Here is a 17,449-nt window from a genome sequence, read left to right as displayed (position 1 = left end):
GTGGTGCTGAAAACCAGGGCAGCTTTTCTCCCTAAAGTTGTCACTCCTTTAAATATGGAGCAGTCTATTTCCTACACACAACTGCACAGCTCCCCAAACGTGTACTATATTTTACATCACCCTCAAAGTTAAGACCTAAAATAGCTCTCTCATCCAGCCCAGTTTGTCTTCAAGACCAGTTGCATCACTTAAAAGGTCATCAGAGCAAAACCCCATCTTACCTGGCAAACAAACTAGCTGTGTCTGAGGGACAATGCCTGGCTAAGCGCTTGAATATCATGGGACTTGAAACAAAATATTGTGCAAAGGAAAAAAACAAAGGCAAGTCTTCTCCAGTCAAGTTCCTGGGTCTGGAACAGCAACCCTATAGACTTCAGATCAGAACAGACTTTCCTACAGTTAAAGGAAAAAAGCTGGAGACATACATCTTTAAGGACCACTACAAATGACCCAACAGCTCCCGCTTTAAAAAAAAAAAAAAAATGTATATGTTCAATGGCATGTGTAGCTGCAGATACACATGCTGTGCATTATCCTGCCATCTAGTGTTGGGCTTGGAGTGTTACAAGTTGTTTTTCTTTCCGCCATCGGGTTCGGACGTGTTCCTCTTCGCTCCGTATTGCGAATCGGGAAAGTTAGCTAAATATCGAAAATTCGACGGTATTGTTCGTGCTCGGTACCGGTTTAGTGTTAGCGTATCGACACCGATAGTAGAAGCGCTCCGGCGGCCCTTCGGGGCTTCCGCTCTTCAGCGGGGCCTGGTCGGCCCGACCGCATCCATCGACGAAACTAATGGACCGGACCCCCTTCCGCTTCTGTCCGAAGTGCCACTCGAAGTATCCTTATACAGACCAACACTTGGTCTGTAATCTGTGTCTATCACCAGAACACAGGGAGGATACTTGTGAGGCCTGTCGGGCGTTTCGATCTAAAAAGACCCTACGGGATCGAAGAGCCAGAAGACTACAAATGGCGTCGACACCGAGAGAACAACTCGACGTCGAAGAGGAGGAAAGAATTTCCATCCAGGGGACGGACTCAGACGAATCCGAAAGTGAGCGACCCACGACGATGCAGAAAACAGTGAGTAAAACTGCTCCGTCCAAGACTCTCACAAAGATCGTTAAGGCCAAGGGGATGCCACCGCCAGCAGGCCATGGCTTAACCCATCGAAAAGAGGGTGACCAAACATCGGCACCGAAAAAAGCCAAAGACATCCGACTCCAGTCGAGGTTCAGGCACCGAACGATCTCGACACCGAGAGTTCGACTCACCCAAGGTGAGATAAGTAACGTCGGAACCGAAAAAGACTTTATCGGAAGCATCGGTACCGAAAATAACAGCTTCGGAGCCGAAAAGAAGCTCTTACACAGAAGAGCAAGGACTTTCCAGCCAAATACATGAACACAGATTTGAGCAGGAAATAAGTATGGGGGAACCAGACCATATCCAAAGGAGGTTGCATTTCCAGAAAAAAACTGGAAAAATAAAATACTTCCTCCAATTAAAACAAAAAGAAAGCTGGCATTTCATGAGTCAGAAATGCAGCCAAAGGCAAAGGTGGCAAGAGATAAAACCCCACCACCAAGGTTTTCGCCACAACCTTCTCCACTACACTCACCACAGCTGTCCCCGGTAACAACACCTCCAATGCAGTCACCTACTCATACAGGAATGACACAGGATGATCCGGATGCATGTGACTTATATGATGCTCCAGTATCAGACAACAGCCCAGATTGTTACCCAACAAGGCCGTCACCTCCAGAGGACAGTACTGCATATACGCAGGTACTATCAGGGGCAGCTACATTCCACAATGTAGCAATGCATTCTGAGCCAATAGAGGATGATTTCCTATTCAACACCTTGGCATCCACCCACACTTCATACCAGAGTCTGCCAATGCTCCCGGGCATGCTCAAGCACGCAAAACCGGTCTTCCAAGACCCAGTTAAAGGAAGGGCTATTACGCCTAGGGTGGAGAAAAAAATACAAACCTCCCCCAACGGACCCTGTGTTTATAACACAGCAGCTTACACCAGACTCAGTGGTTGTAGGAGCAGCAAGAAAGAGGGCAAACTCTCAATCATCAGGAGACGCACCATTGCCTGACAAGGAGAGTAGGAAGTTTGATGCAGCGGGCAAACGTGTGGCAGCACAGGCAGCCAATCAATGGTGGATCGCAAACTCACAAGCCCTGCTGGCTCGCTACGACAGGGCACACTGGGACGAGATGCAACACATTATACAGCACTTGCCCAAAGAACACCAAAAACGTGCCCAACAGTTTGTGGAAGAAGGACAACCAATATCCAACAACCAAATAAGGTCCTCATTAGACTCGGCAGACACAGCAGCACGAACAGTCAACACTGCGGTAACCATTCGCAGGCATGCATGGTTACGAAGCTCGGGCTTTAAACCAGAAATCCAACAAGCTATGTTAAACATGTCTTTTAACCAGGAACAATTGTTTGGGACGGAAGTGGACACTGCAATTGAAAAATTAAAGAAGGACACGGCCAAAGCCATGGGCGCGCTCTACTCCCCACAGAGCAGAGGCACATTTAGAAAGCCACAATTTAGAGGGGGGTTTCGAATGCAAACACCAGAGCCTTCCACCTCGCAAACCAGACCTACCTATCAGGGACAATACCAGAGAGGAGGGTTTCGTGGCTCATACAGAGGTGGACAATTCCCAAGAGGAAGGGTAAAATTCCAAACGCTTAAGACAAATCAAACCAAACAGTGACTTCAATGTCACAAAACCCCAACACTTATCACCAGTGGGGGGGAGACTTACCCCATAAAACTGGACACACATAACTACGGACACATGGGTCCTAGCCATTATCCAACATGGTTATTGCATAGAATTCATAAATTTCCCGCCAGATGTGCCCCCAAGGGCACACAATATGTCCAAACAACACTTAGTCCTATTACAACTAGAGGTCCAAGCATTATTACAAAAACAAGCAATGGAGTTAGTACCCAAACATCAGAAAGGAACAGGTGTCTACTCACTATATTTCCTAATTCCAAAAAAGGACAAAACGTTAAGACCTATATTAGACCTCAGAACACTGAGGGGGTTATTCTAACTTTGGAGGAGTGTTAATCCGTCCCAAAAGTGACGCTAAAGTGACGGATATACCACCAGCCGTATTACGAGTTCCATAGGATATAATGGACTCGTAATACGGCTGGTGGTAAATCCGTCACTTTTCCGTCACTTTTGGGACGGATTAACACCTCCTCCAAAGTTAGAATAACCCCCTGAATCTCTTCATCAAGTCAGATCACTTTCACATGGTAACACTTCAAGACGTGGTTCCTTTACTAAAAAAAGAGGACTACATGTCAACGTTAGATCTCAAGGATGCCTACTTTCACATACCCATACATCCTTCCCACAGAAAATACTCAAGGTTTGTAATACACGGCGTACACTATCAATTCAAAGTGTTACCGTTCGGGATAACAACAGCCCCAAGGGTATTCACAAAATGCCTTGCAGTAGTAGCCGCTCACATAAGGAGACAGCACGTGCATGTATTCCCATACTTAGACGACTGGCTAATAAAAACCAGCACTCAACAACAGTGTCTTCTTCACACGCAATAAGTTATAGAAACTCTACACAAACTAGGATTTTCTATAAATTACCAGAAATCACACAAAGCGATTGCCACGCCAAGTCCACAAAGAGTACAAGCGTTCCAAAATATAACATCAAACATACAGCCAAACCAACACTACCAAGTAAGGTTTGTAATGAAACTTCTAGGCATGATGTCTTCATGCATACCCATTGTCCCAAACGCAAGATTACACATGCGGCCTTTACAACAGTGCGAAGCAAAATAGTGGACACAGGAATAGGGTCAACTCCAAGATCTAGTGTTGATAGACCACCAGACACACTTCTCGCTTCAATGGTGGAACCCTATAAATTTAAACAAAGGGCAGCCATTCCAGGACCCAGTGCCTCAAGATGTGATCACAACAGATGCTTCCATGATGGGGTGGGGAGCACACCTCAACAAGCACAGCATACAGGGACAATGGGACAATCAACAAAAACAATTCCACACAAATCATTTAGAACTGTTGGCAGTGTTTCTAGCATTAAAAGCATTTCAACCACTAATAGCCCACAAACACATTCTTGTCAAAACCGACAACATGACGACAATGTATTATCTCAACAAACAAGGAGGGACATACTCGTCACAACTGTGTCTCTTAGCCCAAAAAGTTTGGCATTGGGCAATTCACAATCACATTCGCCTAATAGCACAATACATCCCAGGCATTCAGAACCAGTTGGCCGACAATCTCAGTCGAGATCACCAGCAAACACACGAATGAGAAATTCATCCACAGATCCTACAGGATTACTTCTTACGCTGGGGAACACCAAAAACAGACCTATTCGCAACAAAAGAAAACGCAAAATGCCAAAACTTTGCGTCCAGGTACCCACACCCTCAATCCAAGGGCAATGTGTTATACATCAGTTGGTCAGGTATATTTGCTTACGCTTTTCCCCCCTCTCCCACTCATTCCTTATCTGGTAAACAAACTAAGTCAAAACAAACTCAAACTAATTCTCATAGCACCAACCTGGGCTCGCCAACCGTGGTACACAACACTGCTGGACCTATCTGTAGTACCTCACATCAAATTACCAAACAGTCCAGATCTGTTAACTCAACACAAACAGATCAGACACCCAAATCCAGCATCACTCAATCTAGCAATCTGGCTCCTGAAGTCTTAGAATTTGGGCACTTAGACCTTACACAAGAAGGTATGGAGGTCATTATACAAACTAGAAAACCTACTACAAGACATTGTTACGCAAACAAATGGAAAAGATTTGTTCATTACTGCCACAATAATCAAATTCAACCACTACATGCTTCCGCAAAGGACATTGTAAGCTACTTAGTACACTTACAAAAGTCTAAGCTAGCATTCTCTTCAATTAAAATACATCCCACAGCAATATCTGCCTATCTGCAGATTACACATTCAACATCGCTTTTTAGAATCCCAGTCATAAAAGCATTTATGGAGGGATTAAAAAGAATCATACCCCGAGAACACCACCAGTACCTTCGTGGAACCTTAATATTGTATTAACACGACTCATGGGACCACCATTTGAACCCATGCACTCTTGTGAAATGCAATACTTAACTTGGAAAGTAGCCTTTCCAATAGCTATCACATCACTTAGAAGAGTAAGTGAGATACAAGCATTTACTATACAAGAACCCTTTATACAAATACATAAACATAAAGTGGTTCTCCGTACAAATCCCAAATTCCTACCAAAGGTTATATCACCATTCCACCTAAACCAAACAGTGGAACTCCCAGTCTTCTTTCCACAACCAGACTCAGTAGCCAAAAGAGCCTTACATACATTAGACATAAAAAGAGCACTAATGTATTACATTGACCGAACAAAACAATTTCGTAAAACAAAACAATTGTTCGTAGCCTTCCAAAAACCTCATGCATGTAATCCTATATCCAAACAAGGCATTGCCAGATGGATAGTTAAATGTATTCAAACTTGCTATATTAAAGCAAAAAGAGATTTACCTATTGCACCAAGAGCACATTCCACTAGGAAAAAAGGCGCCACAATGGCTTTTCTGGGAAATATTCCAATGACAGAAATTTGTAAGGCAGCCACCTGGTCTACGCCTCATACATTCACAAAGCATTACTGTGTAGATGTGCTAACCACACAACAAGCCACAGTAGGACAGGCTGTATTAAGAACATTATTTCAGACAACTTCCAACTCCTACAGGCTAAGCCACCGCTTTTGGGGAGATTACTGCTTATTAGTCTATGCACAGCATGTGTATCTGCAGCTACACATGCCATCGAACGGAAAATGTCACTTAACCAGTATACATCTGTTCGTGGCATGAGACGCTGCAGATTCACATGCGCCCTCCCACCTCCCCAGGAGCCTGTAGCCGTTAGAAGTTGGATAAAAACTGTAAATTTGTAAATAATAATTATTTTAATACACATTATGTACATACATACCTACTCCATTGCATGGGCACATTTAGTATAATCACAACTCCTCTGTGGGGAAAACAATCTAAGATGGAGTCGACGCCCTTGCGCAATGGAGCCGAAAGGGAGGAGTCCCTCGGTCTTGTGACTCGAAAAGACTTCTTCGAAGAAAAACAACTTGTAACACTCCGAGCCCAACACTAGATGGCAGGATAATGCACAGCATGTGAATCTGCAGTGCAACATGCCACAAACAGATGTACACTGGGTAAGTGGCATTTTCCATATATTTTCTTGTTATTGATTTTAACCATTCAACTTCCACGGTTGGTACAAAGCATATAGCAGGGCAAAGTACAGACATGGCAATGCACTTCAGAGTGACAATTAAATGTCAGTGACGGTGTATATGTAGGTACGACTCATAAAATGACACAGTAAGACAGTCCCTGTGCTTTTCATCCTTTCTATAAGCAATCTAAATCAACCCTGCGAAGGAGCGTGTTCCTGTTCATGGACCAAGATTTGTCTGGGCAAGGTTCCAAATATATCCCACTATGTTCGCCTCCATTTTCCCATATGTTGTGATGTTTCTCGGCATTCCAAACCCATGCAATGATCCATACCCTTAGCCCATCTGTCAACAAAATCCATGCTCGTGCAATCAACAAACCCACCCAGAGAAATGCCCTCTGATATCTGTTCCCCTATGTGTCCTCTGTGATGCGTAAAATAATTAATTTAGGGTCCTTGGGTATTTTCCAGCCCCGTATTCCCTCTAAGGTTCATAATACCTGTTTCAAAAATGTGAGAGAACAGGGCAGTGCCAAAACATGAGCATTAGGTCTCCGGTAGGGTTGTCGCATCAGACTTCTTCCCATGGTGATCAATCCCATTCTGAAACAACTGTGTCCTACTGAGGTATATGTGATGTAGCAGCTTAAGTTGAATTAGGTGGAACTCGGAGGCTATCACTGCTTCTCTAGGAGCGGACACTGCCTCAATCCAGTCCTTGTCCTCCTGCAACCCAAGGTCTCGCTCATATGATTCCCTCACCCCCACCATCGGGTCTGACCCATTGTGAAGCAACATTTAATATATGACAGAAAATTTGTGAGTTTTGATATTGGCGAGCAAAATCTTTGCTTCTCAGGGCGAGTACTGGGGAATGTCTTACTGCAGGTAGGGCACAATTGTATGTTGGAGCTGGAGGTAATGGAAGAATTGGGTGCGATGCATGTGGTACTCCATTTGTAGGGCCTGAAAGGACTTCAGCGACCAGTTGTGAAGCACGTCACCCAGCGATAAAATACTTAGTGTCCCAAGCAGCAGAGTTGCAAAGAGCTACAATCTGCTGGAGTCTTTCCCCCCATACAGTGTTATCTCCAGAGTAAGTTTACCTGACCAACCCATTGATTTCGTGGCATCAGCCCATGCCGTCCATACAGCGCTCTGGCAGTGGGTAAGGAAGTTACAACATCACCCCCATAGAGCAGGTGGTTGCATGCGCTGGACCATCAAACCCCTCAAACCACCAATTGTTTAATATAAGTAGATGTACAGCTCTGTAGTATAGGAGGATTTGAAGGTAGCAATCCGACCCTCAAAGGTAGGCCTATACAGCACTTCCTAAGGGAGATCCTCAGGGTGGGGGCTCCACTCCAAAGCAAGATTCTAATTGGGGTGTTAATCTTGAGAAAAAAAGATAAGGAATGGGTAGCTTTGGAGTTAATAGAGGAGCCTCAGAAGGGAGGACATCTTAAAGATGGTTGTGTGGCCCGCAGGGGCAATGGTAGGACGGACAAGAATTTTGCATCTTTTGTGAGGCTATCCAGCTGAGTTTGTGGGTTGGACTTGTATGCCCATGACCTGTAGACAGTTATGAAGATCCCTAGATATTTGAACCCCAATAGGAGCACCTGTAGTTCAGGTGCCTATTGCATGGTCGCTGGGCAGTGTACGATCGAGTAGATGGAGGATTTGGCTTTGTTCATGAGTAGGCCAGAGTAGGACCCGAAAATCTGGAGGGCTCGAAGACCCATCTCCTTTGGGTTATCCAAAAAGATCAGGACTTTATCAGCGTAAAGAGATATCCTGTTGCTCACCTCTGGACACCTTTGGAAACCGCAGAATGACATCAGCACACACCCATGCTGCCAGAAGCCCAATTGACAAAGCAAATAGCAGAGGGGCAGCCATAACAAGTGCCTCTTTCTATGTTAAACCAATCCGAGACTGTCCTCTGACTTGCACCCTTACATTGAGATTAGTATAAAGCAAGAGCACAGACTTGATCAACTTTGGACCAAAGCAGATCAGGCGAGTGAACAAGTAGTCCTAGTCCACTGAATCGAATGCTTTTTGAAAATCGACCATGAGCAGGACCTGCTGGCTTGGCAGTCTACTGCTCAGCTGTATGACATTATGAACTCTGTGTATATTGCGCCAGGTAGCCCGATGGGGCATAAACCTGGATTTCGGAGTTCAGCAACGAAATCAGTCTATAGGCCATTCATTTTGTGCCATCAAGACCTGGCTTTGGGATTACCACTATCTGTGCTGCTTGGAGGTCTTGAGGCAGTTTGCCCTTTGTTAGAGCCTCGTTGAAAATGTCCAGCAGCAGTGGGCCTGTCTGAGGCCAAAGAAGATACCAGAATTCCGCCACTGACGCATTGTCAGCGTGAAGTTGCTCAAAAGCTTTTCTTAACTCCTCGCAGGCAACCTCTGCCTCCAAGCATTTAGGATCTGCAGGGGTACAGACAACCCACAGGCAAGCCTCAGCTGGGCACTTACTCTCTGTCCTTTGCAGTAGCTAATTGTGCCACTTCAAAGGGTGTTTTTTTGGGCCTACCAGGGAACGCCACGGGTGAGTCTACCAACCCCTGATTAATTTTTAAGAAATTGTTAACACATGTTGACATGCCTCCCGAAATTCCTCACCCTGAAGGCATCAGTGGCTCAGACGTCGTGAATCTGGGCAGACCCCAGTTAAGTCCATAGCCAGTAGGCGGGCATCAAGTACTCTGTGGTCATTTCAACGGCGCAATATGAAATAGCGCAGCTGGGACTAGGATTAGTGAGCCCCATAGTAGAAGATGTACCCACAATCTGTCAGGTGATGCGCTCTCCACACATCCACTAGTGACATATTATGTAAAAAAGAAGACAGTACTGTTGGGCTGTGACCAGCAACAACTGATGCAAGGGTGCAATCAAAACTGTGGCCCCACACCCCATTAAAGTCTGCTTCCAAACTCCTGGAGGATGCCCAACTTTCTCAGAAACTCATATGTAAGGGGCAGGGATGCATAAATGCAAAACAGAGAAATTGGGAAGCCCTGCAGGGTGTTTATCACCATCACATAGCGGCCTAGATTATCATGCCACACCATGGACATTGCCGGGGCTGTGCATGTGGATTAAGATCGCTACACCTGTCCCTAGTATGATCCTATCTAGCATGCCGTTTATGTTGCATGAAAGGATTATCAGTCTACCCAGGAAGACATGCCGCTGTGTCTCAGCTTTGTGCTCTGGTCTGCCAGGCATGGTGTAGTAGTGTTTGTAATCTTAATGCATGTAGATAGTGTGTCCGTTGTGTATCAGCCTCTTGTAGTAACCTCATTGGGTCGAACCAAAATAAACTCCTCGTGCCTATTAAAACAAGCCCCTCGTTCCTACTTCAACCTCCTCCTCACCTCGCACCTGCCCCCCCAAAATAGTTTGCGAACTAGAAGTACCTGCTATGGTGCAAATAGGAACAGTAGCCAGTTGTCTATCTCCCCTGCTGTGCAAACGCCATCCCCAACCACCCACAAGCCTTGCATCAAAGCTAACTCAAAGCCACTAAAGAAAAAGTGATGAGAGTACTAGTATGTTACACAGTGCATAGTCATATTGTACCCTTTCTGTATTTTGCATAGGCACCTGCCAACCTATACCTTTTGAGATGCTATGTGACATGCAGCAAAGCTGGCAACACTTTGTTAGGTGTAGTCATCACAGGCAGTTCCTTGGTCTCTGTTGAAGCATCCTCACGATTGTGGGATCTTTCGGGGACCAACGGCCCTGGCCCTGTGTTCATGGCGACGCTGCTATGTGGCCACAAGCCATCCATCCAGAGGGCCCCTATGGCCTCTAGTGTGTGAAACAGTATGTTCCTCTGTCCTGTCCCAAACCACCTCTGGTGAGTCAAAGAAAAAGATTTTATCTTGATAGATGACTTTCAGAGGGGCTGGGAAAAGGAGCATGTATTTGATGTCAAGAGCTCTAAGTTTTTACTGCAACTCTTCGTTGTTGAAGCTTCAGGGTGTAGTCTGGAAATATGATCACAGTGGAGGTTTGGAACATAGGCAAGCCTGCTTTAAGTGCTGTTCATAAGAGGGCATCACGTTCTGCATAGTTAGACACCCAAGCAATGAACAGATGAAGTGGGCCACCCACGGAGGAGTGGGGGGGGGGGAGGGTGGCGACCTTAGCGGTCAGTGCTCGGTGTGCATGTTCGCCTATAAAGCAGTTCGAGACCTCCGTTGTGGGTACCCAGCTCTTCAGCCAGTCATAAATGAACGAGGTAGATGCAGTTCTCTCTGTGCGCTCGGGGAACTCGCAATGTGCAGATTATTACAACTTGATCTGTCCTCTGAAACTTCAACCCATCTTCCAGCTGACCTACCTAATGTTGTAGGGTCACCAGGTGAGATTCATGTGATGTGACTGCATCCTCAGTCTCGGAATCTCTGCTCTCCACCTCTGTGACCCTGTGTGTAGTGTTCCATAGGTCTTGCTGAATCAGGGCCAGGCAGACTTTTAGTTCCCACATTTTGCCCTCTATCATATCTTCGTCTTGGATCGCATGCAGGATGGAAGAAGTCTATAGCCCCTCTAGCGGGAGGGTAAAGCCCCCTGGTCACGCCAGCATCCTCTGCCAGGGTCACTTGTTTGGTAAATTTCTCTATGTTCTGATGCAATGAGGAGCTAGCATGTTTGTGTCTTGCAATTACATGATTGGGAGGGACACAGATGAGGAGAAACAGAGGTAGAAAGCCGGGGGGATTCAGGGCGATATTGCCCTGGGCAGCTAACAGCTGGAAGTAGATTACTGGCACAATGCGGCAGAGCTCTTCTAAAGAGTGTCCGTCATGTTCAGCATTTAAGCCATGCCCCCAACAGTCTACCCTTGATCTTCCCTCAGTAAGTGCATATTCCCAGGGGCCATACCCCCTCTGTCAGCACTCCATTGCTCTTGAGCTTGGCTTGTGATCTACAAATACCAGTACATACATATTTGGGTTTTTGTATTTGTAAAGTTATTTATAAAGTACATGAGCAGGTTTTCAGTTCCTTTTAAAAGATAGACATCTACATACATGCATAGCTGTCCAATGCAGAATTAAAGTCCCTCTCCCTGCCTCAATGACATCTTCGAAGGGGTGTCAATTAGCAGACCTGTAAGAGCTTGTAAAGTGATATCTGTGAGAAATGGTGTTCCGTAATGCTAACAAATGTCTTAGTAACCCTCTCTAGCATGCCACTTACTAGGACTTTGCTCTCCAAATAATTGGAAAGTACAAAAGGGAAGGATTCGCAAAAAAAAAATTCTCCTCCCCTAGCAAGTCTAGAGTAGCAGCAATGCTTTTTTGCAAATCCTTCCTTTCCCTGCAAACACTGAGTGGAAAACTGTTGTATCCATATCATCCCAGTGACGGGGCATGAGCAGCACAACCAGCTCTGCTGATCAGCCTGCATTTCCTTTGTGGGGGACTGAGAGTTAGAGAATCTTTCTAGCGAAAAGAAGTACTAAAACAGGTTTTAGTCCAACCCCTGCCCCTCCACCTAGTCCCTTAAAGTTGTCCAGTATAGCAATCTGTTGTCTCTGCCTCTCCGGGCTGCCACAGGTCTTGTCCACAAACTTGATGGGAACCTCAAGGAAGCAGCCTGTCTTACAGAAAATATCACATGTGCACACCAACTTGTTAATATAGCTTGGCAACGGCACTGTAGCTCCTGCAGGGTGGTAAGTTACCCTTTGCTTGTAAGTACAATGAAGAATTTAAGGGGCTCTGGTCTCAAACTCTTAGAGTGAGAATGCCATCATAGGTGGTCAGGCCAACTAACAGTGCATTGTTGTTGAAATTCTTAGGCTGGAATGTAATATGTAATTCTGTAGCATTGCAAAAATAGAATTTGTTTTCTTCAAAAGAAATTTGCCTTGGCTTGGCTTCCGTGCTTCTGGAACAAATCAGTGTGGCAGAAGAGTGCATATAAGAAAACCAAAATGGAGACAAGTTGCTGATTTCTTTCGGATATTAAACATGCAAATAGTTGACAGTTGGAGGAGGGTCTAATGATGGCAATAGATGTGAGTAAGTTGCAATAAGACAAGTGATGGTATGTAAGGTCCTGTGATCTAACAATGTACAGTGATTTACCTCACTATATGGAATATTAACTTTGACCACTGTTTAGTCCATAACCTAGATTATCATAATCTGACCCCATAATACAGAAATGTTGTTTTGGAAGACCTTGCTATACCTTTTATGTGTTAATCTCTAATTTTACTGTTTCTCGGGTTTTTCCATATTTGAGCACTGTGCTGTCAGTGTATTTACCTTAGAAGTTGTGTGTGAAGTTGGGTATGATTTTTACCTTTACATAAAATGTGTTAGCATGAGGCTTGCAGTACAGTTTTTTGCTTTGCCAAAGTAACTGAAGGTGTGATGTTTTTATCCTACACCTAATGGGTATAGGCTTTGCTATGTGCATCAACACTGTAAGGATGCTGTAAAGAAAACAAATCTACCAGTGGCTACCGGACAAGGCCAGGAAAATGATCACCCATGCTCTCATCACCAGCAGACCTGACTGTGGAAACACCCCTTACACAGGGATAACCAGTCAGCTCACAAGAAGGCTTCAAACCACTCCTAACCAGCAGCCAGACCAGTCCTCAACTCCCCACAGCGAGCCCCCATCCCACCACACCCTAGGGAATTTCACTGGCTTCCGATACACAGTGTGCACACTTCAGTCTCCTCACCCACACTTACAAAGCACTCCACAGACTTTGCGTGCCTGAATAGCTGAATTTATCTCCACCAACCTTGCAGACTCCTCCACTCTGACACTCTTACTAGCAAACACCCCGCATACACACAAAAGCACAGTGAGGAACTGACCTCCACAACACATAAGAGCCCCCTCCTCTCTTCTTGACTTTCTCAAGAAGCTGAAGACCCGTCTATTTGAGTAAGCCCTTTGGGGCTGGCCTGACACACCAGCTACTAGCTCCTCGACAAAGTCCTGGATGATAATGCTATACAAACTATAAAAACACTGTTAACATAACCTACGAACAGAAGAGGTATAAAATCTATCAAACAGAATAAAGGTTCCTACAGATTTTCTCACAGTAGTAGCTTGCATGCCGGCATGAAGTTGGCTTCATTGATATCTTCACTAATCATTTCTAAATTTTGAGCAAAGGGATCCAAATAATTATCACCGGTGGAGAAGGATGAACTGAAGTATGATTGTTTGACTGGATGCACTTTTTGTAAGGGATGAGGCTGGCAGAGATCTGCCCGTGTTGTGGCCACTAGTGAAGGACTCCACTCTCAGGGGGAGTACTGTAAGTTGTCAGAGATATATTTCTTTTGTTCCTCCTTAGGGCCTGAGGTGGTAGCAGGCTTCCATCATTCTTTTGCAGGTATGAGGGTCTGTTATATTTTGTTTGTAACTCTAGTCCAGTCATTATCCCTTGGATGAGCTATTTGATATACATAGAAACTCAATGAACTTTTGCCAAAGTATGTTTCTTTAAGGGCTGCCTGGTATATGGTTCTCATTCTCGTTGACACTTCGGCTGCCTGTGGTGGTCTTTTAGTAGGTATGGCCGTAACTTTTATTTGTGACTGAGTGGGAATGGGTCAATTTTTCTTTGCTTAATTATGGTATGAGTATTGCCCCTCCATTGTTGCTCCTTTATCAGCATTATATAAGGGAATCTGCGCTGACGGATATTCTGTGGCAGCTCTGTGATATCTGCTATTTAGGTATTTATCTTGCCCCCACAGAAACAGAATTACTAGATTTAAACATCGGAAGGTGTTGCGAATCTTTCAAGAATCTGTTCAATTTTGGAGGAACCTGGCACTCTCTCTAATGGGGGAAAATAGCGATTATAAAAATGATACTACTCCCACTCTGTCTCTGTGCCCTACAGGGTACTTTTCACAAGATCTCTCACCAATATTTCCGAATTCTTGATGCGCTCATGGTTGATCAAATCATTAACATTTATAAAGCGCGCTACTCACCCGTGCGGGTCTCAAGGCGCTAGGGGGAAGGGGGTTACTGCTGCTCGAAGAGCCAGGTCTTGAGGAGTCTCCGGAATACGGAGTGGTCCTGGGTGGTCCTGAGGCTGGTGGGGAGGGTGTTCCAGGTCTTGGCCGCAGGTAGGAGAAGGACCTCCCACCCGCCGTGGAGCGGCGGATGCGAGGGACGTTGGCGAGAGCGAGGCCGGTGGAACGGAGGAGACGGGTGGGGGCGTAGAAGCTGAGGCGTCGGTTGAGGTATTCTGGTCCCTTGTCGTGGAGGGCTTTGTGTGCGTGGGTGAGAAGTCGGAAGGTGATCCTTTTGCTGACTGGGAGCCAATGCAGGTGTCTCAGGTGGGCGGAGATGTGGCTGTTGCGGGGTACGTCGAGGATGAGGCGGGCGGAGGCATTTTGAATACGTTGCAGACGTTTTTGGAGTTTAGCGGTGGTCCCAGCATACAGGGTGTTGCCGTAATCCAGGCAGCTAGTGACGAGGGCGTGGGTCACGGTTCTTCTGGTGCCGGCGGGGATCCGGCGGAAGATCTTGCGGAGCATGCGGAGGGTGAGGAAGCAGGCGGAGGACACGGTGTTGACTTGTTTGGTCATGGTGAGAAGAGGGTCCAAGATGAAGCCGAGGTTGCGGGCGTGGGCAGAGGGGGTCGGAGCGGTGCCAAGGGCCGTGGGCCACCAGGAGTCGTCCCATGCGGTCGGGGTGTTGCCGAGGATGAGGACTTCCGTTTTGTCTGAGTTCAGTTTCAGACGGCTGAGCCTCATCCAATCTGCGACGTCCTTCATACCATCTTGTAGGTTGGTCTTTGCGCTGGCGGGGTCCTTGATGAGGGAGAGTATAAGTTGGGTGTCGTCGGCGTAGGAGGTGATGATTGATGTACTGTGAACAAACAAATGGAAACTGGTCAGTCTGGCTTCCCTTAAGAGACCATGGTCCTCAGGAGGATTAGAGGTACCTACAATGTTATTACATAGCTGCACACCTGCAGCACGCTGTTCACTCGTTGGCAAAGCGAGATTCCTGGGAGAAAAGGTTACTAGGCGGCTCTTATGGGGAAATGCCTCTTCCTGCCTTACTGATGGCTGGCTCCAGAATTTCCCAAAATACACCTTACGTAATCCGTCATGTGTCTCAGCTATGGGAGGATATGGTGAAAGCCCCATTCCATACAGAGCTCCGCATCTGGATGTTGAAGCCCTTCAACAAAAAAAATCATATATCCTGGACATGCTCAAAGGTTTCCTCATTTTGGCAACAGGTCCTTATACACCTGAATAGAGCCTCTGGTTGGGCGCTTTCGGTAGAACCCATAGAGATATTATTGGGCCTCATCCCCTCTCCCTCTAAAAGGAAACTTAGTAGGAGGTGTGCCCTACTGGGCCGCCTAATGCAAGCGAAAATATGGCTGAGTCCCAATCCCCTGCTTACTCTGAATGGGTTAAAGACATTATGGAATGGGCAACAGCAGAAGAGATCCTTATGAAACATACCCGAACAGTTGAAAACCTGGGAGAGGATCTAAGAGCCTGGACAGCTATGCTCTCCGATCTCAAAATAACCCCATCACAAGATGGGGTGGTATAGATGTCCGGGGCACCCACACTTACATCCACAAGTAGCTATGTTTGTCTTGGAGAAACAATTGATTGCTTTGTTTTCTCCGTAAAAGATATTGACTGCAATGTTTACGCAGGAGCCATTGGGAACAGGGGGGGGGGATAGTTTACATGATAAGAGGGATATATGTGAAAATTCCTGAATAACTGTCCATTTTACTGCAATTCATATTGTTTTTAAATGAAAAACCAATAGATAATTTGTGGGGTAAATATAAGGCAACCTGCGCATAGCAGCGTCTGGCTTCGCTTGATGGCAAAATATAAACTTTGTTTTATTTTATTTTTTTGACAGATATTAAATGCAGCTTACCATGTTGAAGTGACATTCCACTCTGGCTCTTCCATTTCCACATTGGTATGGGAACAGATAAAAAAGGTATGAAAATACTGGAATGCGGGGAGCAATGCTGTCCTAGTTGAAAGGTTCTCATCATTGTTCTGTACAGATGAACTTGCATATGAAAATCAATTGGGTCACCTCAAAATTTACTAGATGTCATTTTTATTAATTCCGGCTTTGTTTATTTGATTTTAGATCGCACTGAAATCAAATTAAAGAAAATTTGTCTATGTATTACTATTGTAGATATGTTCATGTTTATTATTATTGTGGCCTAATGGCTAGAGCTGCTGTCTTTAAAACTGGGAAACCAGGTTTCAGTCCCGGATTTAGCTGAACATTCTGTGATTTTGGACAAATCACTTCATCTCCCCATGCCTTAAAGTCATAATCTCAGTGCGCCTGAAAAAATTAAAATTTATCTGACCCCCTGTGTAATGTATTTTGGTGCTTCTGTAAAGCAAACTAATGTCCTTGGGACACGTTTGCGCTAAATAAAACTGCAGAAAATATTATTTTGGGTTGTTTTGTTCATTGCTTGTTTATAAATCTCAAATCTTGCCACAAAGTCTAGAAAGTGCAATGATAGTGATATTAATGTTGATATTATTGAAAATAGCATTCAAACACTCAAATATAGCAAACTCTATTGAACAAAATAGAGCATGAGTGACTGTGGAGTTTTGCTACCTGATCATTCACAAGTTTTTCCCCTTTTGTTCCTGTGCTGTCACTAAGTTAGAGCAACATCTCTAGCTGTCTAGCCGCAGTCATTTGGGGAAAACACCAGGGAGTAGATATGTTTTTTTTTGTTCATACCACGAGGCTCCTAGTCACTGGTGCGGAAACAGTTTTGAGAATGGGGGCTTCAATGTTATGTAACTGAAGTCCCAGTAAATGTGAACACAACAGAACAGAACACAACACAACAGAACGAACACAAAGAACAAGCATGGCAAATGTGTTCAACGGAAGACTGGTAAGGGTGTAGTTTGTAGCTGGTGATGCATTTTGAAACAGATGTGTTTTTTGATCAGACCTAGAGTCTCCTAATCATTGGTGCTAGCACAACTTTGAGAGTGGGGGTGCTGCCATCAATATACTGAATACT

General features: G+C 45.2%; 1 protein-coding gene across 1 annotated transcript in view; it reads left to right on the top strand.

Moving 5' to 3' along the window:
• DSTYK (dual serine/threonine and tyrosine protein kinase) overlaps window positions 1-17,449 on the top strand; it is a 327,446-nt gene that overhangs the window by 198,163 nt on the left and 111,834 nt on the right. Inside the window, exon 5 of the mRNA XM_069238535.1 lies at window positions 16,291-16,374. Within this exon, the coding sequence (XP_069094636.1) occupies window positions 16,291-16,374 (84 nt within the window). The remainder of the gene's footprint in view (window positions 1-16,290; window positions 16,375-17,449) is intronic.

This window comes from Pleurodeles waltl, chromosome 6, assembly GCF_031143425.1.
Source record: "Pleurodeles waltl isolate 20211129_DDA chromosome 6, aPleWal1.hap1.20221129, whole genome shotgun sequence".
NCBI lineage: Eukaryota > Metazoa > Chordata > Amphibia > Caudata > Salamandridae > Pleurodeles > Pleurodeles waltl.
The sequence above is the reverse complement of the archived record's forward strand: the minus strand, read 5'-3'. Positions and strand labels throughout refer to the sequence as shown.